We start from the raw sequence: 27,537 nt of genomic DNA on the forward strand, positions 1-27,537 counted from the left end.
TTCCCCAGAATATATCTAGTAATTCAGTAAGTACATAAACAGAATCAGCATGGGAGAACTACTATCCCTCAAAAGCAATGGCCATTCTATTGTCAGCTGGTTCTGCAGAACTGCTGTTTGTGAGGAAAGCATTGCAGCAGAAAAGGAGACAGGGAAAGGTCCATTATCTGCCCTCTCCAAATAGTGAAGAATTTCCACTTTAATGTGCATAGGTAGACAAGCCTTTATTTGTAGTAAATAAACACCCTGGACCTTTTGAGAGAATGAAATAGTAAGGTACTTCTGCTGTACTGAAGAACTCTGGAAGAAGATATGCTCTCTTGGGTACTAAATTCAGTTTCTCTATTGTTGATACCAATAGGACAGCGATAGCTACTAGATTTCATTTGTATTTTAAAACAGAAGGTCTTTTATTGTTTTAACCTATATGGCAATATACTAGACACTCCTAATTTCTCATCTTCACACCAATATTTCTTTCATCTTTGACAAGATCCATAAAAGAACTGACAGCTTCATAGTGTGAGCCCTAAACAAACAACATTTTGAAAATGAACTGCTCCACAATACAACCATCACTGTCTCTTTAAAACACATTTCTCACATTAGATTCTGATACAGTTAAAGAACCCACTTCAGATAGAAGTGCTTGGAAAAAGTTTCCACAAGAAACAGCTCAGTGGCAAAGTAGTAAGAAGACTTCCCTGAAATGGTGAAATTTAATATCTTTGATTTTATGAGACATCAAAAAAGGCTATCATCACACTGTCCCTGCTTTCTAGAATAACCCCAGCAACCCTCCCACAAAAGAATTCATATTGGAACATCTACTAGGCTAGGTACATTTGTACAACAATGTAAAAGAGCTGACTGCTGTCTTCACTGTATGTATTCTATAACCCAATGCTTAGAGGAATCAAAAATTACATATTTTATGCAAATTTGCTTAATGTTATCTTTAGTTTTTCTTTAAGAGACAAGGAGGAATTATGGAGGTATGAATCCTCCTAGTACAGAAAATCAGAACGTTCCTTCAATTAAGAAACTGCAATTGCCTTCAGCTATTAAAGTGTTAAGTAACTTATTACAAATGCAATCCTGCATTAGCAGCAATATTCTGTTTCAATAACAGGATGCAACAAGCATGCTAATCAGAAAAGTCTATCATGTAAAACAATATTATTTCCACATTTACAACTTTCAAATTAATATGAAAGGTTTTTAACTGTCACATTAGTATATTTCTTCACTAAACTACTTTTGTATTGGAGAAGCAGTAAATCTGATAATATGCCTCAGGAAAAATGTCCGTAGCAAACTGGTACTTCATACCAACTAGTAAGGTAATAATATTTTTAAGGGTGAAATTTAGGTACAGTTACAATTTTGTTCCTTCTTGGTTGTTTTACCCAGAAGACACTACTACTACCACCACTACAATGCTGTCAGCCTATACTTTATACAAAGTTATCTTGTTCACTCACAGAGCAAACATTTAGTCTTTGGAATACAGCTTTAAAAACAATTAGTCATCAGGTTTACCCACACAAGCAAATTCCGTTGGAGAGAAAAGTACATCAACTCTTTCTCAACACGGACTGTTGATAAAAACAGGCTGAGGTACAAATTAGTTCCTTACCATCTATTTAAATTCCTCCTGCCTAAAAAGCATGCTCTGAAGAATTCTGCATCAGTTTTCTCTCATCCATTTTTTTCCTCTGTGAGATGTTTTGAAACCTCTTTAGCAAAGTAACAACTTGATAGAACATTTGGTTTGTGAGTGAGAGTATTTGTGTGTTCACAAAGCTCCAGTTCTAATCCCTAAATTTTATAACTATCCAGTTGCTCAGGAAAATACAGAAGCATAAACAAATACTCATTTAACTACATGTTCCAACAACTTGAGCTGCACATCTGCAATTCAGATGAAAAATTTTTAAGTAATAACATTGCAAGAAGATTTGCATTTCCAATACTATGCAGCGAGCCTAGGTTGGTCACAACTATACAAACACTTATGCATATATTATACTGTCTATATACAACCAAATTGAAATGTTCCCTATTGCATCAACAACTGTTTCTTTTGTTAATAAATAAGTTGTTAATTTGCAAAAGTACTTAAATGAACAGCTAAACAGTTCTGAACAAATATAATCACGTCTCTTAGAAATGTATGATAGATGTGACCATAACATAATTAACATATTAAAACACTTGATCTGTCATTGTTATATATTGCTACAATAAAGAAACATTGTATTTCATGAGACTTTTACATCTAGAAACTAACTATTAAAATGGAATATTCCACATGGTCATCAAATGCACTATGTATCTATGATGCACAAATGAAGAAAAAAATCAAAATTAAGGTTGTTCAGGGTATGGAACTATGAACTGTTTGTATTTTTAAAAGGCAGCTTTTAATCTAGCTTTGTAATTATGGAGAAAAATTATGATGGAAATCATTAACAACTGCTTAAGTTTAATTCTGAGTTTACTTAAGGCAAAGTAAATTGAACACAGTTGCTGTTATCTGTATGGCAATTATACCTAAGGGGGAAATTAAGGTAAAGGAGTTAGTAAAATCCAGGATCTCATGATCTGTGTATAGCCAATATAGGAGGAGAACTTAACTTTCCCTTAGTAATGTTCCCTATCAATCAGACCATAGCCCAAATCAATTCTTTAATTTAAGTTCATTTTTTAACCCAGCAAAAGCATGTCATGTTTCATTTTTGCAGTAGATTCTTCTAAAAAGAACAATTAGATTTTCCTTTATGGGGAAGTATTTTTTAACTTGTAAAGAATGTTCTTTACATAGACTTCTGGAGAAAAATATATTTCAGCCAACTCAAATTACAGAAAGTGCCCACCTCAAAACTAAATGTTAGAAGAACATGAACAGAGGTGGCTATAAGATGTCTTATAAGAAATCACCAAAATATGGAACATATTTTTTCTATTTCCAGCATCTTCTTAAACCTACAAACGAAGATCAGTATTCCTATTTTTGCTGTTTTTCTTAAAAAGTAAATTTGCTCTTATTTAATAAAATGAAAATCATTTCCTGGAGAAACTGCATAACAAAACCTAGTATTAATTTAGACAATTTTGCTTCAGTTGTCATATCTTTTATACTTAAGTCTCTTTTATTACCTACCTACCACCTAGATAACTTAATGATTCCATAAGCTCCAACAGGTCATTGTTTTTACTACGGGTATAAAAAACAGTTAAGATTTAGTCTATGATAAAATGATGCAAGGAGGACTATAGATGTTAATTCCTTAATTCTACAGTTAATGAGTTTTGGGATTAGTATGTTGACAAATCTACTCAGAGATAATCCATCAAAATGCATATAGGATTTCAGGTAAATAAATGTAGTAATTTTTTTTATTAGAAAAATGACTCTGTGGGAAATTGTAAAATGTGAGAAATTTTAGCCCATTTCAGAGAAGTTGGCCATAATCTTCTTAGCTGGCTAACACAATTGCAGCCTAAAACAGCCTCTAGACCTGTTAAAGATTTTTATTTATAGATACTGGGAATAATGAAGCTAAAGCCCAAACAACAAACCTAGTCAAATATTCTCCGAAAATTCCACAGACTAGGAGATCTCAACACTTTTTCATAGGTAAAAATACTGAGCTTTTAAGTACAAAGATAGAATGGAAGACAAAAGAAAACATTGATGATATTTTTAAAAGAATATAAATTAAAATTTACAGAGCTTATCTAAATATTGGTTTTCTTTGTCCCTTTACATTATCAGTAACAAAAAGTTAATAATATAATGCACAAGAACTGTTCCCAGTTTTCAGAAAAGACTGTTGTCATTATGCAGATGGGTAGACAAATGACTTAGTCGCAGCTTCTTGCATCTTTCTCTTCTCTCATAATGATTACTAACTTGTCAAAATTTTAAAAACAATTAGTTTTCAAAAACATATCTTCAAGAGACTTCATATTAATAATGTTGATTCCATTAATAACTAGCAATCCAAATAGTAAGTCTATCTCACTAGTATACAACTAATGTTCCTTTCACATAGCTATGAAGTAAACAGATCTATTAACGCATTTTTAAAATATGTAAGTAAATGTCTTTCTTGGGAGGTTAATAATGGACTGTACTGACCATCTCATACAATTTATCAGCTTGAAACTAGCCTATAATTAGTGTTTACTTTTAATTTTATAGGGAATGAACATCCTAAAGTTATTCAAAATGTTCACTACATATATAGGAAAAACAGCTTTAGTTTATAAACTAATTAGCCTTCATTGCTGAATACAGAAGTATATCAGCATGGTCAGCATTCTGCTAGCCTATTATTCCCAACTTATAAATTACACATCATATTTAATTCATACCATGTTATTTATCCTGTTCCTACACAACTTCTCTCTTGTGTGTTTATGAATACTTTTAAAATATTAATCTAATATTTTACAAAGAAAAAATATACAAAAATTCAGTGCAAGAATTTAGGCCTAAGTTCTGCTCCTCTAAGATAACTCTGACAAATGACAGCCCTCTGCTGGTTAATAAATGTATGAACACAAGAAGTACAACTCACAACTATTTTACATTAATACTACATTTAGCCAAAGTTAAAAAAATACACAAACATACGTATCGTACAAAAAAAACACAGATCACAGAAATGCCTTAATTATTCTATTTCTATTTGTACCACTTAGAAAATGTATTATTTCTAATTCAGGTAGCAAATAGCTAGTTCAGGAAATGGCTAAAGACAAGCCTTTCCCAAATTAGATGGACATCTCTATAAAAATATTGCAGTTCTTGAAAGAAGGAGCCTTAGTGGACTACAGCTTTTCATACAGTATTCAAGAAACAGCAGCAAAAGTTAATGGTAATCATCGCGTTGCTGAGTAAGACTTTGTTTCAGCCAGCAAAATGATCTGCAGGCTACAAAAATGAAGTGTTGTGCAAGTAAAAAGACTGTTTTTCTGACATTTTTTTCTGTCTAAAATAAGTTTTGCAACGCAAACATCAAAGAGTTTAGTAACAGCCAAATAAAAATGAGAAGGACAGCATGGCATTTGGTACCAAGTACTTGGTAGAACAGTTAGTAACGTGATCCAAAAGAAAGAATTGCTCAAGTATGAGCAGAAAACTTCAGGAATAATATAAGTGTACAAGGAAATCAAGAATAGTCTCTATAGTTTATTAATTTTTGCCATAAAAAAATAAAACGACCAAATTTTTAAAGATTTTTTCTATTTTGCCCTGAGTTTCTGTACTGCACTTTAAAATGCAAATGTGATTTTATAAAATAATTTGAAACCCCCCTAAATTAAATTAAAACTTCCAACAGTATAACCCTAACAATATGCTAAATTATACAAATAATACATAATAAAGTGCATCCTTATGAATAGCATCAACTTGAATAAGCATGGAGGAAAAGAACATATTAGCAGCTGTACACTTTATTTTCCCTTATTTAACAACAAAAAAAAAAATCCACCAATACTGCAACTGTTGAGGTAAAACAGCGCAAAACAAAGAACAGAGAGAATTTATTTGAAAGTATTAGATGGCCAACTCAACAAAAGGGATAAACGCACTCCCCCAAAAGAAGAAAGTATTGGGGAAAACAATGGGAATTAATGCCCAGTGCAAAGAAAAGAGATTTGGAAGATCTTCCACGCGTTTATGTGGCCGGAGGAGAAGGCTACGTGCTGCCCCTCTGCCCAGCGACCTGCAGGACGGGCCATCCTCCCCCTCGCCTTCCTCGGGGAGCCTTCAGCGCGGCTGGCGAGGCCGCCGGCTCTTCTGGGGTAGGCCCAGAAAAGTCACTTACTTTAAGAAGGGCCAGGGACAAGCTGGCAGCTTTCGCCTGCCCCTCACCACGTCAGGTTTGGGGAAACTCTGAGGAGTTTCCAGCTCTTTCTGAAAGCCGGTCCAAGCGCAGCAGGGCCGAGACTGAGGTAGCAACACTAAAAACTGAGGTGCCGGGAAAAATCTGAGGAAAAATGATGCCTTGTGCCTGGAACGCAGGCAGAAGTTCAGTCAGTTTGGTTTGATTTTTTTAAGAAACACAGGTAACTTGTGATAAGAAAATAAAATGATGGCTGCCACCTACCTGCGGCCAGCCCACACCCAGGGGAGGGCAGGAGGGGCTCCGGCTGCCCGGGGAGGCTGCGGGGAGCTCGGCGGGCAGCCGGGCCCCTTCCCACCTCTTTCGGCCTCAACGCTCCTCAGCGCCGCCCCCACCGAGGAGTCGCCGCCGCCTCGCGCTCTGGGCGGGAAAACCGCGCCGCCCTCGACGCTGCGGCGCCGCGCGGGTGCGGCAGGGGGCGCTGCCTCGCCTCGCCTCGCCTCGCGCGCATGCGCCGCCCCGGCGGCCCGTGGCGGGGAGGGGCAATGGGCGGGCGGCAGGGCCGGCGGCCATGGCGGCGCTGCTGGAGCACGAGAGCCAGATCTTCCTGGACCTCTTCCACCGCGACGGGCTGGTGGTGTGCGCCCGCGGGCTGGGCATCGACCGCTTGCTGCTGCGCTTCCTCCGCCTCTACAGCGAGCCCGCCAGCCTGGTGCTGGTGCTCAACACGAGCCCCGCCGAGGAGGTGAGCGGAGCCGCGGGCGCCGGGCCGGGCCGGGCCTGGCGGCGGCGGCGCCTCCCCCACTGTCCCCTCACCGTCGTCGCCTCCCCCGCCACCGTCGTCTCCTCATCGCCGGCGCCCCCCGCCGCCCCTTCTGCCCGCGCCGGCGCCTCGCCGCCATCTCGGGCGGGCGCCCCGCGGCCGGCGCCGGGCGCAGCGGGGCCGCGGCCGCTCTGGGGCTCCGCGCTCCTGTTCCGGCTGGAAACAGGGGGTTGCTCGCCGTCAGGGAGGCACCTTCTGTAGTGGCCATAGGCGGACAACGGTCGTAGCTGTAGTTTTGAGGGTGAAGCTTGGCATGTGCAACCGACTTGCTGCGGGTGTCTGTGATGCCAGGTGCCTGGATCCAAAGAGGGTCCCCCCTTCGTTCCTAAGTTAGTGTAAAATTGCCTGTCTTCTGAGAAGAAGCTATTAAAGTATAAGAGAAAAACCTAAGATAAAGTTTTCAGAGTATCTAAGTTACTTTGAGTATCAGTGGCTCATATTTTCTTAACTGTTTCCTCACTAATACTGAAAATATATCAATTTTTAAATCACCTAAATGACTTTGAAACTAAACAAAGAATACCAAATAAGAAAAAATATTGTTAATTCTGGCTTCCTTAGGTAATGGTGATACTGTTTCTCATAGTGTAATGTTTTTAATTTGTTTTGGACAGTTCCTCAAAACTAACGGAGCATGTATAACTAAGATTTTTTTTTTACATCCCTTTCATCAGTTACCGCAATGAAGTCTTGTGTTTTTACTGTGTTTGGTTTAGGAATATTTTATTGATCAGCTGAGGTCAGATGGAGTTGTTCATCTTCCTCGGCGTGTTACCAATGAAGTTACAAATAATATTCGTTATGAATTTTACACACAAGGAGGTGTCCTCTTTGCAACAAGTCGAATCCTCGTGGTCGATTTCCTCACCGACAGAATTCCTGCAAACCTCATTACTGGTAAGAGTTTAATAACATACAGGCTGGACAGATAGTAAAATCTAAGAGACAGGAATGTAAGAATCTTTGACCGTTATCTAGATGTTAACATCTTGTTAATGCCTAAATATAACTGAACATTGAATACATGGAAGAAAGTAATTTTTTGCTTCAAAAGCTGTATCCACCTCCTTTTAGTCAACATATGAGAAATCCTAATCTATAAAACATTTTGAAAGGTTTTATGTTAGAACCAAAGGACACAGTATTTAATAATCCTAGTATTTCTAGGTTAAAAAAGCAAACAAATTTTTGAGCACCTTACTTCTCTTCTTCCCTTCAGCTCCTTTCCCCTCCACCTCCAAAACAAACAAAAGAGAAGAAAACACACCTTTGGGACTTTGTGTGTATGGAAAGAAGGAATGCACTAAAGCTTTTTAAAAAAAATACATCTGTCCTAAAATGACACAATGGTTTCACACTTTTCATATTGCCACCAGAGGTCAGTGTGCCACTAGAGGTCTTTGATAGAAAGCACAGCTTCTTCATTTAAAGCTATGGTAACACCGTGTTCTGTAGGAGATCTAGGTATTGCTAGTGTGTGATATTGTATGGAAGAAAAAACAACAATAAAAACTTGTAACAGTGTTTCTTGAAGAATTAACACAGTAAAAGAAAGTGTTTTTATGTATTAGAAATGTTGAGGGGTTTTTAATCACTGTAGAATCACACATGAATTAACAGTTGATGAACTCATAAATCAAGCTAACTAAATAAAAAGTGATCATCACTGTAATATGGAAGAATCATTCCTGGTAGTTTTGGCCAGATACAAATGATGGGGTAAATACATATACCATAGTAAAACTGAGTTGGTATAGTAGACAATAGCAAGTTGTTTCTACCACGGTTCACATGATCATATGAACTCAGTTAACCAGCAGAGAAATATTGACTAAAAATAGGAAGGTATTGTAAACAGTCTCACTGGTGTGTTCAGCATTTCTGTGTCTGCTCTAATGTCCATACCTGGAGTCAAATCTTGACAAACTGGAAAGTGCTCAGAAATTAGTTCAGTCATTATTATGTACTGAAAAATGTGTTTCATAGAGAGATGTAACAATATCTAGTTCATCCTTTAGTAGATTATTCCATTACTTGATCGTGAATGACTAGCAGTTATATGGAAATCAATTTCTTATAGATGCTTTTTAATTTATATAGCAAAGGCATATTAAGAGCAATGGTTGGATGCTGAGTTGAAAAAAATTGTGATAGAGAAGAGGTGCACGTTTTAACTGAGTTGACTTATCTAGGTATGTGGTGAAACCTTTGACATTTGATGTTATTGCTTCCCCTTTAGAAAGGTATTTATCATTCCACTGGAAGTTGTGGGCAGACAAAAGTATCACACAGGCCTCATCTTCACTAGGGAAAAAATTTAATGTGTTATTTAACACAATTAAGTGAGAGGGAAAAATAAGCCTTAACAGGTCTTGGCTGAGTGAATTGTAAACCCTGAAGATGTTTCCTCAAACACTTAATGTAGTTAAACTATTGTTTCACTAGTCTGTGCTAAAATTTTCACACTTCATCTTTTTTCCTAGTATACACATAGCTATGAGGAAAGTCGGTGGTGTACCCATACAGTTGAAGGTTCCTTCTGTCCTCAAGTGTGCATATGAATGTCGCGGGGGGGGGGGGGGGAAATGTTTTCAAAAGTTCTTTCCATTGTGAAAAAACTTTGAGTGCTAACAAAGTAACAAACTTGACAAATGTGTAATTCCAGATCTTCTGTAGATAAAACAATTCAAATATCATAGTCTTGAATGTATCAAACGTGCTTTGTGGTAATACTGTGTTGCATCTTGTATTTAATTTTACTCCTAGATGCACAATTTCAAGTTTTGACTTAAGAGTAAAGGATTTTCTAATGTGACATTGTGAATCAAAGTCCTGCCCTTTTCATTTCCCCTTGAGCACAAGTATTTCTGCTAAAGATGTATCATTAACACAGTTCTGTTATTTGTTATAATTCCATGGTCCTGAAACTGAGGAACTACTTGGTTAGAACCCCTAAGAGTTAATATTTTATAACTTGAAAACTTCTTATTTTGCCAGGCATTTTGGTATACAAAGCGCACAGAATCATTGAGTCTTGTCAGGAAGCATTTATCTTGCGACTTTATCGCCAGAAGAACAAGCAAGGCTTCATTAAAGCTTTTACAGATAATGCAGTTGCGTTTAACACTGGCTTTTGCCATGTGGAAAGAGTGATGAGGAATCTTTTTGTCAGGAAACTTTATCTGTGGCCAAGGTAAGGCACCCTTTTACTTCACAGAATAGTCAAACCTAGCAAAATTCATTAACATTATTACCATGGATTCCAAATAAAATGAGGTTTAAGCAGTCACACTGCTAATTTGTGGCCCCCTCCTTTGTATTCCCAAACGAATTTAATTCAATTTTTAACAGAAGTGGTCTCAAAGATACTGTATTTCTGTAAGTATCTTTGAAAACAGACCCCAAATTAAATCTCTAAGAGGCTGCACCTATAGTATACCTATCCTATTAGCCAATAGAAATCACACAGAAAGTGCTGTTCTTAAGATATTAAGGAAAGCATCACTTATTAAACAAATAATTTAAGCCATGAAGTAACAGGAATGCAGACTCTGAAGTCCACCATTCATGGAAGTTTTTTTTTTTCCAACTGTGGTGAAATTCCATGAATATCTTTTTCTACATGGAAGATACATTTTTAAAAAGTCTTTCTTTAATTTTATGTTGTGTAGGAAGAAAACTTGATAACTGATGAAAACCAAATTGCCAAATTTGTGACATGGATTAAGGCTTTCAGGAGTAGAGTCACAAATGGAACTGGGCACTTTAGCGTATTACTCCTTCAGTGCTCCTGCACTGGGCAGGCGGTCTGCCTGGTTTTTCCTTTAGTCCAGTCTAGCATGTGTTTTACTCTTTTTTTTTAATGTACTGTTGTACTGCACTGTCAAAAGTTTAACAGATTTCCTTCCAGTGTTACAAAGAAGCAGAAATGGATATAACTAGAGTAAGGAAGGATGAATAGAAGCTCTCTAAAGTTTCTCCTTGGCTTCTGAGCCATAAAAAGACCTGAGAGTGTAGGGTGGAGCAAGGTAACTGTCTGTTGAGTTTCAGAGGTCAGTCTCTTTTCTGTGCCTTGCTCTGTTATCTGTCTCATCAGCTAACATCTGTGTACTTGTATAGACAAATTGGCTATAGGGGCTATGTCATAGCAAGGACCTGCTAATAATAATCAGAAGCTGGGGATGTCACAGGATCTGCTAGTGGATCCATGTGATTCTAAAGGATTTATAAACCCATTACAGTTTCTCCCATAGGAGATATTTTTGTTTTTATGTTGAAATTTGATATCTCTAATTACGGTGTAGAATCTAGTGCAGTAATTCTCCATGGATCATTCACCAGCACTGTAGGTTTGCATGACTAGAATAAGTACAATCATGATCTCAGAATAGATGTTTTCTCAGGTTCTTCATAAGCGCTGTTGCAATCTTTGCATCTGTAGAAATGGATTGATTTTGCATTTAGCTTACTTGTTTACATCTAAAACAATTGTAATTTTAATTTTTATGAACTTTTGAATAATTATGTCATCAAGCAAGCCATTCAGGTAAAACTTAATTAGCTGTTTTCCTCTTAGATTTCATATAGCTGTGAACTCATTTTTAGAGAAGCATAAACCTGAAGTGGTAGAAATACATGTGTCGATGACTCCTGGTATGCTTGCTATCCAGACCTCCATATTGGACATTTTGAATGCATGTCTGAGAGAACTCAAACGTTATAATCCAGCTCTTGAAGTAGAAGATCTATCTTTAGAAAATGCTATTGGTAAACCTTTTGACAAGGTAACTGTTTTGTTTATTTTGCTGTGTCTAATCATAAATGTAAATTGTCTAATTAATTTGTAAAATGAATAAATAACCAGCAGCAACTGAGTATTCTCTGGTGACATTTATTACTGGTACAAGGACAGAAACTGTGTTAATCTATAATGGTGATGTTATAGCTGCCAGTAAGATTTTTGGCTCATTAATGTTCTTCCTTCATTTGCAAAATCGCTGCAGTTAGGACATCTGATTCATGGTTGGTGCTTCTCAGTGCTATGATAATATGAATAATTACTGATACTGGTGTAGTTTTAAAAACTTTAATGATAACCCAGCTCCATAGTGTATTGTATTTAATTTCTAATTACAAACCACAAATTAAAGTTTGTGATCACCATGCTTTACTTTGTTATAGTATTATTTTAATGATAAAGATGGCTGTGATTTCAGCTCAAAATACTTTTAGAGATAGGTTTACAGTATTTTTCCTTTTTTCCTCTTAAATTTTCTACTTGTATCTCCTTTATTAGGAGAAGAAATGCGTATAATCTGTAATATACACTTGCATGATGTATCCTTGTAGCCATTATATATGTCATTAATTGTGTGCATGTTATTATTGGCAGGTCTGCAACGTTTGGCATACATGCACTTTTTGTAGAGTAAAATCATAAACTTCAACCGACATTGTGAAACACAATTACTTATTACCTCTGATTTAATCCTCATGTGAGGAATTCTGTACTTCACATGTTTGCAGGTTTTTTTCCAGGCTCTGTAGGTTGCATGTTTGCAGGGTACTCATCATATTTTGAGAATGAGATGAAATTATAATGTTTTCTTCCTTCCATAAATAAAGGATAATAAATACTAAAGGTGCAGACCAGTACCAGTAAAATAAGATTTTGTACTTTACTGATATTTATTTTACCAGTATTTTATTATTGAAGAAAAAGGAAAATATGTAGTGAAAGCATAAATGATACAGATATCTGCTAACTGTTGAGTTGTTTTACACAAAAGCATCTATGTTATATTAACTTTGCAAAAATTGATTACCTATCAAAATAAATATCTCACCATCACATCTTTACTTTGGTATTTTTGATACTGATTGGGAAACCAGTGGCATCTCCTGTAAAGAAAAAAAAAGTGCATTCCTTTCTTGAGTACTATAGTATGTATTTGTCATCCTGAACTTTACAATTTATATTTCTAGACAATACGTCACTATTTAGATCCTCTCTGGCATCAACTTGGAGCTAAGACCAAATCTTTAGTCCAGGATTTGAAGATACTACGTACTTTGCTACAATATCTAACTCAGTATGATTGTGTCACCTTCCTTAATCTTTTGGAGTCACTGAAAGCAAGCGAAAAAGCTTTTGGTGAGAATTCAGGTAAACATTAAATAACTGTACCAGTTAATGCATGAAAAAGTGAAATGTTGATATTTTTAATTAACATTCCTAAGCATATGAAGGTATCTAATTAGGTTTTATATAACCAGCCATAAGGACGTAGGTTTTTATTGACAGATAATGCTTTCATCTTCCCACTTAACTGCTGTTACTTAACAGTGTGAGATTCACATCACATTTCTGTCTTTTATTAAACTAGTAATTACATAGCAAGCAGGTAGCACAGATATTTCAAATGAGAGATTTGGGGCTTTTATTGGAAGGGGTTGAAACACATATACTGCAAATGTCAAACTACTAATGTTTTCTTTGCCTCTTTAGGTTGGCTGTTTCTTGATTCTAGTACTTCAATGTTTGTAAATGCTCGAGCCAGAGTTTATCGCATTGCAGATGACAGACTGAATAAAAAAAGCAAAGTTTCTGAAAACAATGATGTAAAGAAGGAAAATGGTACTGATCATTCCTAATTTTAAGTTTGAAAGAGTCACATGATTTTGAATACTCTGTGTATAATTGCTTGTGTTATGGTTCCCTACATGATCTCATACAGATCAAGACCCCAGTCTGCTAGCTGGGATATTTTGAGACATAATCTTAGTTCAAAAAGCCTATAATAAAAAAGTTAAAACAGAGTCACAAAGAAGTAAAGGTTTTTCTCAGCTTGCACAGTGGATCATTGGGAGAGCTTTTATGGGGTTGTTCTTGAATTACATAGGTGTTTAGTTTGATCTTCTTCATTTCTTGTGAAAAGGAAGGAGACTGTTATCGCTTTTATAAACAAAATATTTTATTTAAGGGTTTCAGAACTGAAGAATGAGAATGAGTAACTATTTTAACTTTTTGCTTCACCAAAGCATTTATCCCCCTTTATAAGTATTTCTATAAAAGTGTTCTCCCACTCCATCAGCACAACAAGTTGCAAATGTAGGCTGCTGAGCATCGTATTTGCCAACAATCATGATGTTATTAACATCTAACGGCTAACTTAAAGTCATAAAAGGGTGTTTTGGCTATAAATGCTGCTATATTCAATCTTGCTTTATTTCAGAACTGAAAAGGGAATTGGTTCTAGAAAGTAACCCGAAATGGGAAGCTTTACGGGAAGTATTGAAAGAAATTGAAAATGAGAATAAGAACAGTGAAGATCTTGGTGGTCCAGGTGAGAGAATACCAAATGACGTAAGTTTTCACAGTATAGCTAGTTTCCTACTTGACTTTTGAGAAAAGGAGCCTAACTCTTTACTACAGTCATATTAAAGAGCTAGTTTTAAATATAATAATTGATGGATTTAAGACAAGGACTTTATGCAAAATTAACTGCTTTTAAAACTGCAGCAAAATTTTACACCTTAAAATGTAGCTTTCCTTAAAAGAATACTGGAATTGAAAACTGAAGACTGTCACCAGTGGTTTGTGCTAGTATTGTCCATTTGATGGAACTTGATTGATTTCTTCCCTACCATCCTATTCCATGTTGCTTTGGCCTTGCACACTTGTCTCCATTTTCTCCTTTCTTTTCTCCCAAGCCAATAGTCTGATAGCTGCCTCTTCTGCTAAAGTGATTGTGTGAATATCTCTGAACAGTGTTATGCAGGGGACAGAGAGAGAAATGTACCATAAGTTGGGTATAAAGTTACTATCTCTGAGTGACTTAATTGCATGAGACTCAAGAACAAAAGTTCCATTACCAAGCTCCTCTGTAGACTTTTTAAGTTAAGATGTACATTTCATATGATTCCCAAAATTTATTGAAATCTCTTGAGTACAGGTGTACCTATACAATTTTTTTTTGGCTATAGCCAAGAAAGTTTCCCTCAAACAGGCTGATGAGGTGAGAATGTTTCCCTCCTCTTTAGTTCTCGCTCTAAAAGAGAAATGTTGAAAGTTACTATGTAATACTGTGTTTAGGAATGAGCCTGTATTATTATAGAAAAATATTTTAACTTACAATTCAATACTGTACTGATGCTGCAGTCCCCAAAGTGATGACACTAACCTGGAAATTTAGTTGATGTTCTACAAAAACAGAAAAATCCAAACCCCAAACAATCTACACCTTCACAAAAAATTAGTCAGTCTTCTTATTTTATCCATTATGCAAGGTGATTTTAGTAGGTATCATAATTTAGTTTTTAAGAATTTGACACATGGCCTCTGTTGGATTTAGTAATAGCTGTTTCTGTTCTGTTACTAAGCAAAACTGTGAACTGCACCCACTTCCAAGTTGATACATTTACTTCTGCCATTCCTCTGATAGGTGAAGCAGGATAGACGGAGACGGTTTTCTGTTCAGTTTATCCCAGTAGGAATGGAGATCTCTTCTGCTGTGGTCTTTGTTCTAACAATGTAGCAATTTGTACACCTTCCAGCCTTCTAGAGCAAGTAATGCAGAAATAGAAGTACTTCATGGCTGTTCAGCTCTGTGTTCACTCAGTCATTCCTCAGCTGTGCAGGCAAGCATTGCTCCTTTCCATTGACTAGGGGAGACTGCAGGGGGCTAAAACAGCAGTAATCATTCACTTGCTTCTCAAAGTCAGGATGTTAAAAAGTGTTCTATTTTACACCCCTTCCGTTTCATACGTTGCTCACATGCACCTGAAAAATTGCACTACTTCTCCAGGAGGTGCAGTTTCTTGGATACAGAGTAAAAGGCAAGTGTGTTTCTAACTGCTCTGCTGCCTTTCTTATTTTAGGACTTTTCATCCCCTTACATTTCACCAAGTTTTATTTTGGGAAACAGTAAGGGTAAAAAAGTGTTCTTTTCTCCCACCCACAGTGTTCTGACTGTGGATAAGAACTGGCTCTCTCACCTAGTGTTGTAGGAGTTTATCTGAGTCAGCTTGTGGAGAATTGTTATTCAAGGCCCACAAATGTCAATAATATTGTGTGAAACATGTATTTTCTTGAAGTACTTTTAGACTCCTTAACGCAGCTGACAGGGTGAAAATTAGAACAGGCTCGAACTTCTGTCTTATTCCGTGATTAAAAAAACATTGTCCAAATGTTTGTTTCAATACATGTTACATCTGCCTTGTTTCAAATGGTCAAAAAGAAAACATTACTGATTTAAATGGTGTAAGAATAAGGAACGAAGAACTTGCATTAAACTTCTCTAAACTCATGTGGTACAAAACATCATACAATTTGACTGTCCCCAAAAGTCCAGAGCAACTGCGACTACCAAGCGTAAAGGCATTTGGCCAGCACACTTTTAGGATCAAATTTGCTCAAGAGACTTCTTGTATCTGGATAAAAAAGTACAGTGTAACAGATTACAAACATAATATTGTTTCTTGACTGCAGGACAAGTACTTATTTGTGCCAGTGATGACCGAGCTTGTGCACAGCTCAAGGAATATATTACTGTTGGAGCAGAAGCTTTTTTAATGAGATTGTATAACAAAACCTTTGGAAAGGATGAGAAGGCTGGCGAAGTGTGGAGTAAGGATAGAAAAGCTGTCAAGTCCAAAGGAAGCACCAGACCAGACACAGGAACTCAAGCCCAAAAGGCCAAACTCAAGGCTTCTTCAAAAGAAAATAAACACAAGAAGCAGCAAGACCGGACTTTAACCCAAATGATAGGGAAAACTGAGGAGGAAAACAGAGAGGAGGAGTTGGAGGTGGAAGAGTACAAAGAATTAAGCAGTAGCCAAGAAAGCAGTATTGAAGAGACTGTTCCTGAAGATTTCCATATTAACTTGCCCTCAGATTCTTACTATGGTATCTTCAAAACACCTCTCACGATTATTCATCCCTTACAGGGTTGCAGTGATCCCTATGCACTCACTCGGGTATTGCATGAAGTAGAACCAAGATATGTTGTATTATATGATGCAGAACTAACTTTTGTTCGGCAGCTGGAAATCTACAAGGCAAGCAGGCCTGGAAAGCCTTTGAGGCAAGTTGAGTTGGTGATAATTGAGAATGTTATTGGTCTAATTTTAGTCTTAAAAGCAAAAAAAAAATTTGTGCACTTCTGGCAGTTGACCAGAACATGCATCTAATGATTTTTAATTCCTGTTTAGCCGTCGTCTTAATTTTAAAAAAAGGCATAATGCATAATTTATACTAAAAGATAATTTTTACTTGCTAACAGGTATTTAGTCCCTTAATAACAGAAACATACCAGCAGTGACATGTTCGTTCCATCTTCTACAAGACCTCTGCTTAGATAATCTTACTGGCAATCCATTTTTGAGGTTGCTATATTCTTGTTTAAAACAGTATCTGCTGGTATGAATTTTACACAGTAAGACTAGAGCAGACATGGCAGACCTCACAAAGTATACTGCATAAGGATAATTACTGGGCTATTTGTACAGTTTATTTTTAATTGGCTAATCAACATGTATTGTAACTATCTCCAGCATCGCATTCAGTTAAACAATATGGCAACTCCCCTACTTCAGAACAGGAAAGTCAGATATAGTAAATGTAGCATGCAGGTAGGGGCTAGAAGATTTTCATGCTCCCCAAGAAAAAATTAGTTGGAATAAAATCCTATCAGTCTGTCAAAATATACCTCAATTTAAAAAAAAAAGGGTTTTGCTTAAAAGCTGTAGGCAATTAATACTTGAAGGTAATCATTAATTCTCATATGTTCAATCTGAGTCCATATTTGTGGAATAAAATTTAATTTGTCTATGTGTGTATATATGTGTACCAGATGACAGCTTGTTCTGTGTAGGACCTAAGATTCCTTGTTCTAAATCTTAGGTGGTGTTTTTTCCTAACCCAGGATGATTACAGATTTTAGTTTGTTATGTATGATAGATAACGTTCTTCTGGCAAGATTTTAATGATAATAAGAAAGCAGTCTTTCTCCATGATATTTGCTTCTTGTCTTTTTTGAATGGACTGACTTAAACCTGAGTAAAAGAATGTGTCATCCACTCTGGTAGAATCCCAGAATTCCAGAAAGCATATCTGCTTTTGAGAAAGAGAGGAAACTGGATATAAGAATTTTAGTTGCTGAATTTGAAATAGGTTTACAGAAGAAGATACAGTGAAATGCCTGTTTTTTGCTCTCCTTTTAACTTCTTGGACACTTACTGCTATTACTCTAAAATACTGGGGAGTTTTTTGGTTTTTTAAATTTTATATTAAGTTTTGCAGTTTTTTTCTTTTTTCTTCCAACCTACAGGGTTTATTTCCTCATATATGGGGGCTCAACAGAAGAACAGCGCTATCTCACAGCTCTGAGAAAGGAAAAGGAGGCCTTTGAGAAACTCATTCGGTAAACAAAAAAAGTTTACTATCTTTACTACTCATCCGTTTCATCTATTTCCCACATGTTCACATTTTAAACAGTGGAATTCTTAATTTGTGAAAAGCTTATATAAGTTTCCAATTCAATTGCTTTTAGATGTTAAAAGAATTGTCCAATCAAGAATCAATGAGAAATCAAAACCGTACTTTTCAAAGCACCTCTTTTTTTTTTTTTTTTTTTTTTTTTTTTTTTTTTTTTTTTTTTTTTTTTTTTTTTTTTTTTCTTCTTTTTTTTTTTAGCTGAAGTTTCAAAGGCTACCCAGCACCACTGGTATTTTTTCTAACTGTCTATCAATTTCAATTGAGAAACTTTACTATAAAGATATTTTTGTTTGCAGATAGCATTGCTTGTAAGATATTTCTAAGGCTTTCATGATTTGATTAGTTTTAGGGAACAAAACAATGAATTTTAATGGCTATTTTCTTGGACTGCATCAGTCAGTATTTTTATTGACCATGTCTTCTCACCAGATTATGCTCCTATTACTAGTCATTAGTTCCTTAGTTTCATATGCCCTGAGAAGGTCTTAAAAAAAAAAAAAAAAGAAAGAAAGAAAAAAGTATGGAAAATAGAAAATAAAAATATAGAATCTAGCCCTAACAATCTGAAAAATCTAGTAAATTGCATTTCTTATCAGGTTTGTAATCAGTATTAAACTGTGTAATTTTACATCTGACTCAATGGTTTTAAAGTATTTGTCAGAATTCCAGTTGTTAGTGTTTCTTTGTTTGTGGTTCCTTAGAGAGAAGGCCAGCATGGTAATTCCTGAAGAGAGAGAAGGAAGAGATGAAACAAACTTGGACCTAGTAAGAGATGCCACTCCTGCATCTGTTTCCACTGACACACGCAAAGCAGGTGAGCAGTTCCTGAAGTTAGGATCGCAGCTCTGAGCTGTGAAAAAGGCCTATAGCCTTTTGTGTTTAAATCCTATCCAAAGTGTCTGGGAGATAGAAGCACATCGATTCTGTAGTCCTAATGGAAAGAAACATGATGTTCCTTAGTCCATACCTGTTGTCTCTCTGTTCCATAACAATGAATTATGATTTTATTTGAAAAGAAAGTATAGGTTAATAAGGTATTTTACCATTAAGACAGGTACCACTTGAATTGTTTCTAGGCAGCCGTTGGCTATGAGACTGTCTAGTATGGCTTGCAGTGAGGTGGGGAGAACTTAAAACATTAAAACTGAGATCTACAGATAGTCAAATGCAGTGTTGTCCTCAAGCCAGTGAATGTTGGGGACTTTTGATTTTTGCAACATAGATTGGATAAACAACTGTGGATTGTGGTTTTAGTCTACTTTCTTTGCAATAAACATCACTTTTCTTTTGCTGCAATTCCAACCTTTTTTTTTTTTCTTCCTTGTCTTTCTCTTCCTTTCCTCTGACAAGTATACGCTGTCTTCATCTTTACAGCTCTTCCCCTGTTTTTCTTGGCTGGCATTTCTGTCATCTTGCTCTCCTTCACTGTATACTCCCTAATGTTTGCTATTATGTCTTTTGTCACCTCTATGCTGCAAGCTATTCCTATGTCCTTTCACAGATCTATAGAGGCTAGAATACATCTCTTACAATAAAAAGCCATATTGCTGTGGGAAACAGCTGAAAGTTACAAGGAACAGTTTCATTATCTTGTTTTGTGGACAACCTTTAAACATATTTTCTTGATGCTTTTAAATACTTTTCAATTACAGTTTGACATTGTCAGCTCATTGTCAGCCACGCAAGGCTGATAGTAGGTATACACAATAGTTCTATTAAACTACAGAGCATACTCCATGAACTATGATATGTATTTTGGTAACTGACTTTGTCTAGAACAGTAAGAAAATAAATAAAGTCTGGGTTTATGGTACTGCTGAATTTGAGGTATAATTTGAGATATGAAATCTGCCCATTATGGAAGCATTGGCAGCACAGAGGAAAATTATACAACCTGAGTCAGAGGTCATAAGTATTAGGTTGACTGTGTTTATTTTGCTTTTTAGGTGGACAAGAACAGAAGAGTGCTCAGCAAACTGTAATAGTGGATATGCGGGAATTTCGTAGTGAGCTTCCATCACTTATTCATCGTCGTGGCATTGACATTGAGCCTGTTACTTTGGAAGTTGGAGATTACATTTTAACTCCTGATATCTGTGTAGAGCGGAAAAGTATCAGTGATCTTATTGGTTCCCTAAATAATGGAAGACTGTACACACAGTGCATTTCTATGTCCCGTTACTATAAGCGACCAATTCTCCTGATTGAATTTGATCCTAACAAATCTTTCTCCTTGATTCCACGAGGCTGTCTACATCAGGAGATTTCCAGTAATGATGTTACTTCTAAACTAACCCTTCTTACACTCCATTTCCCTAAGTTACGTATCCTGTGGTGTCCCTCTCCTCATGCTACTGCTGAACTGTTTGAAGAATTGAAACAAAACCATCCACAACCTGATGCAGAAACAGCAATGGCTGTCACAGCAGATTCTGAAGTTCTTCCTGAGTCAGACAAGTATAACCCTGGTCCCCAGGACTTTCTATTAAAAATGCCAGGTGTTAACACAAAAAACTGCCGTGTCTTAATGAACCATGTTAAAAGCATTGCAGAGCTAGTAACACTGTCAAAGGACAAACTTTCCAAAATTTTGGGTAATGCCATCAATGCCACACAACTCTTTGACTTCATTCACCTGACCTACAGCGAGGCAATATCTCAAGGAAAAAACAAAAGATGACTAGTGGGATTGTCCAACATAAGCCATAGTAAAGCATTTTTTTGCACAATACTTTGGCAGGATACATAGAATATTTTAATAAATGCCTTCTGAGGTAACCAGCTGTTTCCTGCTATAATACTATTCCATCAGTTTTAACATTTGAGTTAGCAATTACTGAAGGCAAGTTTCATGAGGAAAAGATAAATTGTTTTTAATGGAGAAATGCATATGATGTTTATTCTTTCTACAGCACTTTAACCAATTCTATAGTAACACTGAATAAACTAAATGAAGTTCATCATCAAGCCCATTAGAATTAAGTGCTAAGACTAACTGATCAAAGTGTTTTCTTTAGAGACATATGATGTCTTGTTAAAGCTAAAAATGTTCAACATTTGATTAATGTGTGATCTTCTGCATGATATATCACTCTGCTTTTGCCATATCTCACTTGTTTTTATTAACATGTTATTTTCTGGAAACTGCCAATTTTCCATTAACAGTGATGGATCTGTTTGAAATGCATCATGACCTTTTGCCAGGAGTTAGTTTAGAAGAATGTGCTTGGAATCAATCATGTGAGTTTTAGAGTATCATCATAAACGTTTGTTGCAGTAAGCTACAATTGGATGGGTATGTTCTGTGTTGTATTTGTTTACTTTACTAGCAGAAGTTGTATTTTTTTGGTGCTCCAGAGTCAGTATCTCTCTGTCTTGGTAGATTTCGCAAAGTGCATTCCTTTGGCCTATACTGGATAGAGATTCTGCATTAGCACAATACAGCTTAATCTCACAGTGCCTTATTTATATTTCTAAGATATTTTTGAACCAGTTTTGGTACCTCTTTCACCACACTTACTTGAAAGTGAAAATCTAGATATACCATTCTGACTCTTCTTTTTATATCAGAGCATATTTTTTCTCATATAAGACAGTTGTTTTCTAAAAAGTAAGTTTTTTCCAAAAGTATGAACAGTTCTTACAGTCTTGCCTTCTTTCTGTGTCCTATTGCACTTGAATTTTAATATCTTTATAAATAGACCATCTGACAATAAATTCAGTAAAACTATTGTCACCTAGGAGATAACTTTTAGCATTCTATTTAGCATAGAACAAGAAAAAAATTATTCTTTGATAGTTTGTGAATGTGTTTATTGTTAAAAACATTTGTATTCTACACTGAACTTTGATATGACAGCTACATAACAAGCTGCCTTTGCCAAAAGGATTGATGCTGTCTCCAGTCATTACATACTAATGTATTTACGTTATATATTTACAAAGTCTTTATTATAAGTGTGTGTGTGTATATATGTATACATATATATGTGTGTGTGTGCGTAAGTGAATGCAGGTAAGGTTGTAATGCTAACAGATCTATGTGTACACCATTACAGAAGAATGTACTATTTTTCTGCATTTGAGTTCAGGAAAACTACTGTGCACTCAGGTTTAATGTTTTCTGTGCATTTTAACTGTGAATAAATGAATTATGAATTTGTTAATTTAGAGTCTAAGACTCTGCTATGACAGACTTCAAAATGAACATTCTTCTGCAGATGCAAATATCAGCATTAAATACATCCATAATAAAATCTTTAACATTATTGTCATTGTGCATATATCTTGTTCCTCGTTTGGCTCTATTGATATCAGAACATTTTTATTTCTAGTGTGTGATTTATAATTCAGAGCTTAGGGGTTTTGTTGCTTTATATTATAATTTATTTCCTTTAACGTAAGAGGAAGTCTTTCCATGAGGCTTTCACTTACGTAAAGCAGTAAGGTCAAAAACGCTTTGGGTCGATAATGCCTGTAGAGTGGGGAGAGAATGAAGAATCATGTGTTTTTCTTTAGGCAAAGAACATAGCTGTCCTGAATGAATGTTCTATAGAGACTGTTTCAGAAAAGGAGAGCTGAACAGCCTTCCAAAACATGTGGCGCTCATGCATTTGCATCACTGAAGTGTTACATGAACTGTTTTTTTCAGGTGCTGCACGTCAGTTTTGTCAGCTTGTTTTTGTCTTAGGTTTGCATAAGGTGAAAATAAAGGGTATATAAAGAGATTATAAGGTTGTAGCTTCATGTTGTACACTAGATAAAAGTCATACAATGCAATTAAGTAATATATGCTAAATATTTGGACTAAGTTGCTTTTTGTTTATGTATGTGGAATTTTATAAAGGTTATTTTCATGCAGAATTTGTGTACTTTAAGGGAAAAGAACAGCTGTTAATGTTGTTGTATAACATTATGCTTATTTGTAATTTGGCACCTTATTGTATTAGGTAAAGTTACAGTGACCTGTGAGATCAAGCAGCGATGTGTCCTTCTGAGGCAGTAGGTACAAAGTCTGAAACACTGGGAGTTGTCTTGTATCCTGGAACCACTCAAAGCTGAAATAACCAAGCCAGTGAACCAGACTTTACCTGTTTGCAGACACAACGAAATATTTTGGTAAATGCTGACAATACTTAGGACACATTCCTTGGCCTTATGGCATTCTTTAGCTTGCTTTCCTCAAAAGTAATGACATTTTGCATATATTCTTGTCATTGTCACAGTGTCTTGTCACTCTTAAGTTCCTGCTTTAAACAGGGAGGGGAGGTGGCACTGCCTTCAGTTTGGGCATCTGTCGGATACCTCTTACATCCAAACTGAGACTACACTTTTCAAGGTCACTGAATATGTGAAACTGATGGGTTTTATACACTATTTGAAAATAAGCTAGTTAAGTTGCTCTTTTTAAGTTGGTCCAAGGCTTTGCCTGCACTARGTTTCTTCCAGAATAACAGTAAAAACAAAATCTCTTAGGTACCAATGCAGCTTATATTAGCAAACATATTTTGCATTGGATAGATTATATTGCAGTTCCTATGCTTAAGTTTCTGGGTACTATTTCCAGTAGTGGTGATGTGTGCAGTGTCTAGCTACACAAATGCCCAGGAGACATTTTGCTTATCATATTGTCTATGAACAGTTCCCTAACTGAAAGAAACTTTACCTTCAAAATTACTTTTTCCTGCATGAACATATATAGTAGGGCTTTTCTAGTACAATTGTATTAATCACATGTGAGACATTCATATTTATGCATGCCAAATGTAAATGCAAACCAGTTGAGGAGAAATCCATGTTTCTTATAAAATATGCAGCCACACTCTAAAAGGACAGTGACTTTTTTGATACAGTACAAAAGTCTGAATGTGAGGATTTTTGACTGTGAGGCTTTCTCCTTTGCAGAGGAATAGTACAAACCCAGATAACTTGAATTTTAAAAATAAAAACCTTTGTCTCTAAACCTTTCCTTAGTCATCCAGAATTCCACTTCTATGACTGTAGAATAGAACCAAAAAGCAAATATCTGCCAGAAAATTGTTATTAAATGAACACATTGTTTATGTGCCAAACAGCATACAGAAATGAAACTGAAGATTGTTAAAGAAACTTGTTATGTGTTGGCTTGCCAATTAACAATTTTTATTTCAGGCTCCATAAGCTGGATGTTAGCAAGGTTGCAACCCTTTTATAAGTTGCATTAAGTGCTATTTTAGGAAGAAGTTCTCGTTAGGTCTTACTCAGAGATGGTCTAAATTAAAGTAATATTCTGTTGATCTCTTTTCTATAATACACAGTTTTAAAACAGAAGAGTTCAGAAATTATTGCTCCAAGATTTTTTAGTGCTCTGTAATTATAACTTATTTTACCTGTTGAATCTTTCTGGATGTAATAGCAAATATTTTGGATATTTGCAAAATCAAATTAAACTAGGCAAATTCCTTTTTTGTTTTTTCAAATGAAGTCCTTAATATCTAATTAACTATGACCTTGCACTGAAAATTTAATTATTGGCAATATACACACTAGTTTTTCATAATCTGCAATTGTATATGCTTTTCTCACAGTTTTCAATTTTTTTCCATAGTCGGTCTTTCCAAAACTTCCTCTCTTTAATAATATTCCTATCATCCTTTTCTCAAATAGCTAGCGACCTAGCCAAGAATAATATGCAACCAATACTGATGCTACACTTGTCAATATTTCTCATTTCTACTATTTTTGATTTCCAATTTCTTCTAATTTCAGCTTCCAACCATGAGAAATATTATTTGTCATCTTCAAGATGAGGAGGAAGACAAACTTTTTTTCAGTTTATCAGTTAAAAATGGTGCTAACAGTAAGTTTTGTAAGGCTAATAACGTGTAGTTGTTAGATATATCTTTTGTAACCTGTAGTTGGTTTTGTCTGTTTGTTTTTAAGACAAGATTCAAGTTTTAAAATGCATAAATTTGAAAGGTTGCATGATCCAGATAATACAAAATAATGGCAAAAACTCTAAATATTTGGCAATGGAAAGAGTACCTTTAAAACTTTTTTTTTTTTTCCCCCGGCCACTAAAAATGGGATGAGACAGTCTTGGTGAAATTTGAGCTAGAAACTAGTTGAGTGATAATTCAGACCTAATGTCCTCTCTTTGGCTTCAACTGATGAAACACTGACATTTGAATTTTTCATTTCTTAGCTTTAGCTTCCATTAAGACCCTAGCAAAGGAAACATACTTTAATGACTGAATAAAAACTTACTCTTTGCTTTCTCCCATTAACTTAATGCAACCAATTTTATGTGTACACAAGAAAGCTCAGAAAACCTGATACTAAATAAAAAGGGACTAAGAGGGATTTTCTAGAAAATATACTCTTTAGCACTATTATCTTCCCTTCTCTTTTATTTGGTTTCTTGGAATGGGCTAGTAGAGTCTGACTAAAAAAAATAATAATAATTATTCCATGTTAAAAGAAAAGGAGAGAGAGACTGTACACATGACTAAATTTTTCGATAAGGTGCAAGGAAGTATGCAAGTGTGTTTTAAAGCTCTAGTGCCATTTTTTTTATTTTGAATACAAAAGTTACAAGTTCATCTCCTAGACTTTTCAACATAAGCAGGATAGCTGTTTTGACTCCAGTTTTGATCTGTATTTTACAAGCTTCTCTGCAATAAATTTAAAAGGTTAAAATGTTCTCAGCAGCACAGACTTGAAAACACGGAAGAAATGTTCAATAGCTTGGCTAGCCAATACTTAGCTAAGAGAGTTCTTTAGTTTTACTGGACTTAGGGTAACCAGGGCTACTGCACTGCTATGGTGACTTCTTGTTGTATAAACAGAAAATGTTTCTGCAATATATCAAAATGAACTTGCATATGTACTAATTTTAGTGTGATTTTTAGGGCACAACAAAATTGTCTTAATTCACAAGTGCTCTAAAGCAGTATTCCTAGGAATCTAATTGTGGTTAAATGGATATTGGTTTTTTTAGCTTGCATTTGACAACAGCTCTATTTGTAAGAGCTTCCATCCATAAATAAAAGGTTAGATTTGTTTTCTAGGGTCCACTGCCACTCAATGTTACTTCTTTTTTTCTTCAACTTTATTATCTATTATCAAGGAGAAATAGACAGTGGTAACTAAACAACCAATATTGTTTATTACTTTGCAAACTAGGATTATTATTCAGCAATGTAAACACCTTTTTCAACTCCCAACTTCTGGAATTACACTTAGAGCATTCTCATTATTATTCTTTGCTTTTGTGAATGTAGACATAGTAGCCAGATGGCAAAAAAGTTTTGCAGCTGACTTGCCTTTTTTAATGGATTCCTTTCTCAAATACATTTGTTCAGCAGGTCACAATAAAGGATGCATTTCCTCTTATGGAGGTTCAAAGCAATATCATGTATAAGCTTCTTTCTGTTTATCAAATGGTAAGGTTTACCAGGAATTTGGCCCAAAGAAAACTAAACAAAAACTTTGGAAACTGCTAAGTTAGTAGGAATACTAATAAAAGGAGTTTATACAGAGGTCTTCATGGGAGGACTTTCAAGAATGCCAACAAGAAAAAATAGTTTTTGAGGGTAGAATTTCAAAATCACTAGTAAGTCTTTTACAAATATATTATAAGAGAGTTTTACTTTTAAATCAACATTCCCAACTGCTCCAGCTTCCTTTTGATAGCAAGTTCAACTGAATTCTAATTCTATAAACTAAGAAAGCATGCAAGTACATGTGGAATCTTACAGAACTTGATTAGTAATAACAGAAATAAATTTCTGACTGTACATTCAGTGAAATAGCTCTGGTTAGTCTCTCTTTAGTGACAGAAACAGTGAGGTTAAAATTTCAATTACATACAAAAAGATCTCCGAAGTGATTTAAAGCCCCGGAGTTTGCTCACCAAAATTGGCATGTCATAACTAAACTTGAGGTTGGTGCATTTCAGCCCCACTAAAAAAAGCAACATAGTTCTAATCTGAATTATTTCCTTAGAACTGCTCACTCCCCAGTAGCGTCTGCGTTTTTCCCTGGTGGGACATGCATGGTCTATCAGCTGTCTTCTACCAAGTGCCCACTGGGAGGAATGAAACGTTACAAGGCTGTGCAGTATCAGGAATGTGCAACTGCACTGGAGGTCCATGTGTCACATACCCAGGGCATCATTTGACCCTGAATTAAGTAGTTTTACCGCTTCTTTGACACTTTTTTCCTCATGACTTTTTTGTTTGCATTACTCTCAAATTCTCCATTCAGTTTTCATCTTTCTTTACATTTTTCTTCTGGCATTGTCCAATTCTTTTTGTTCTACTCTCATTCTAACTTGATGTCTGTATTCTTGTTCATTTGTTTGCCTTCAGGAATGC

General features: G+C 35.8%; 1 protein-coding gene across 4 annotated transcripts; it reads left to right on the forward strand.

The window, feature by feature from the left end:
• Window positions 1–6,402: 6,402 nt before the first annotated feature.
• Window positions 6,403–22,449, forward strand: ERCC4 (ERCC excision repair 4, endonuclease catalytic subunit). Of its 4 annotated transcripts, XM_026061861.1 has the most exons (11): window positions 6,403–6,606; window positions 7,401–7,581; window positions 9,682–9,877; window positions 11,261–11,468; window positions 12,670–12,850; window positions 13,193–13,321; window positions 13,920–14,030; window positions 16,175–16,769; window positions 18,015–18,107; window positions 18,883–18,995; window positions 20,128–22,449. In XM_026061861.1, the coding sequence occupies exons 1-11, from the start codon at window positions 6,433–6,435 to the stop codon at window positions 20,859–20,861; spliced, it is 2,715 nt and encodes a 904-aa protein (XP_025917646.1). In that variant the 5' UTR covers window positions 6,403–6,432; the 3' UTR covers window positions 20,862–22,449. The 4 variants fall into 4 exon arrangements, with proteins under 4 accessions (XP_025917646.1, XP_025917649.1, XP_025917647.1 ...); XM_026061864.1 differs by lacking the exon at window positions 9,682–9,877 and having other exon boundaries at window positions 6,519–6,606; window positions 11,355–11,468; XM_026061862.1 differs by lacking the exons at window positions 6,403–6,606; window positions 7,401–7,581 and adding an exon at window positions 7,940–8,062.
• Window positions 22,450–27,537: the final 5,088 nt, after the last annotated feature.

The sequence above is a fragment of the Apteryx rowi genome, unplaced genomic scaffold (genome assembly GCF_003343035.1).
Source record: "Apteryx rowi isolate R43461 unplaced genomic scaffold, aptRow1 scaffold_186, whole genome shotgun sequence".
Lineage (NCBI taxonomy): Eukaryota > Metazoa > Chordata > Aves > Apterygiformes > Apterygidae > Apteryx > Apteryx rowi.

Coding starts and splice junctions, on each gene's coding strand:
- ERCC4 (XM_026061861.1), top strand. CDS start 6,433: ATGGCGGCGCTGCTGGAGCACGAGAGCCAGATCTTCCTGGACCTCTTC. Junction 9,878..11,260: donor AAACTTTATCTGTGGCCAAG/GTAAGGCACCCT, acceptor TTTTCCTCTTAG/ATTTCATATAGCTGTGAACT. Junction 11,469..12,669: donor TTGGTAAACCTTTTGACAAG/GTAACTGTTTTG, acceptor TTATATTTCTAG/ACAATACGTCACTATTTAGA.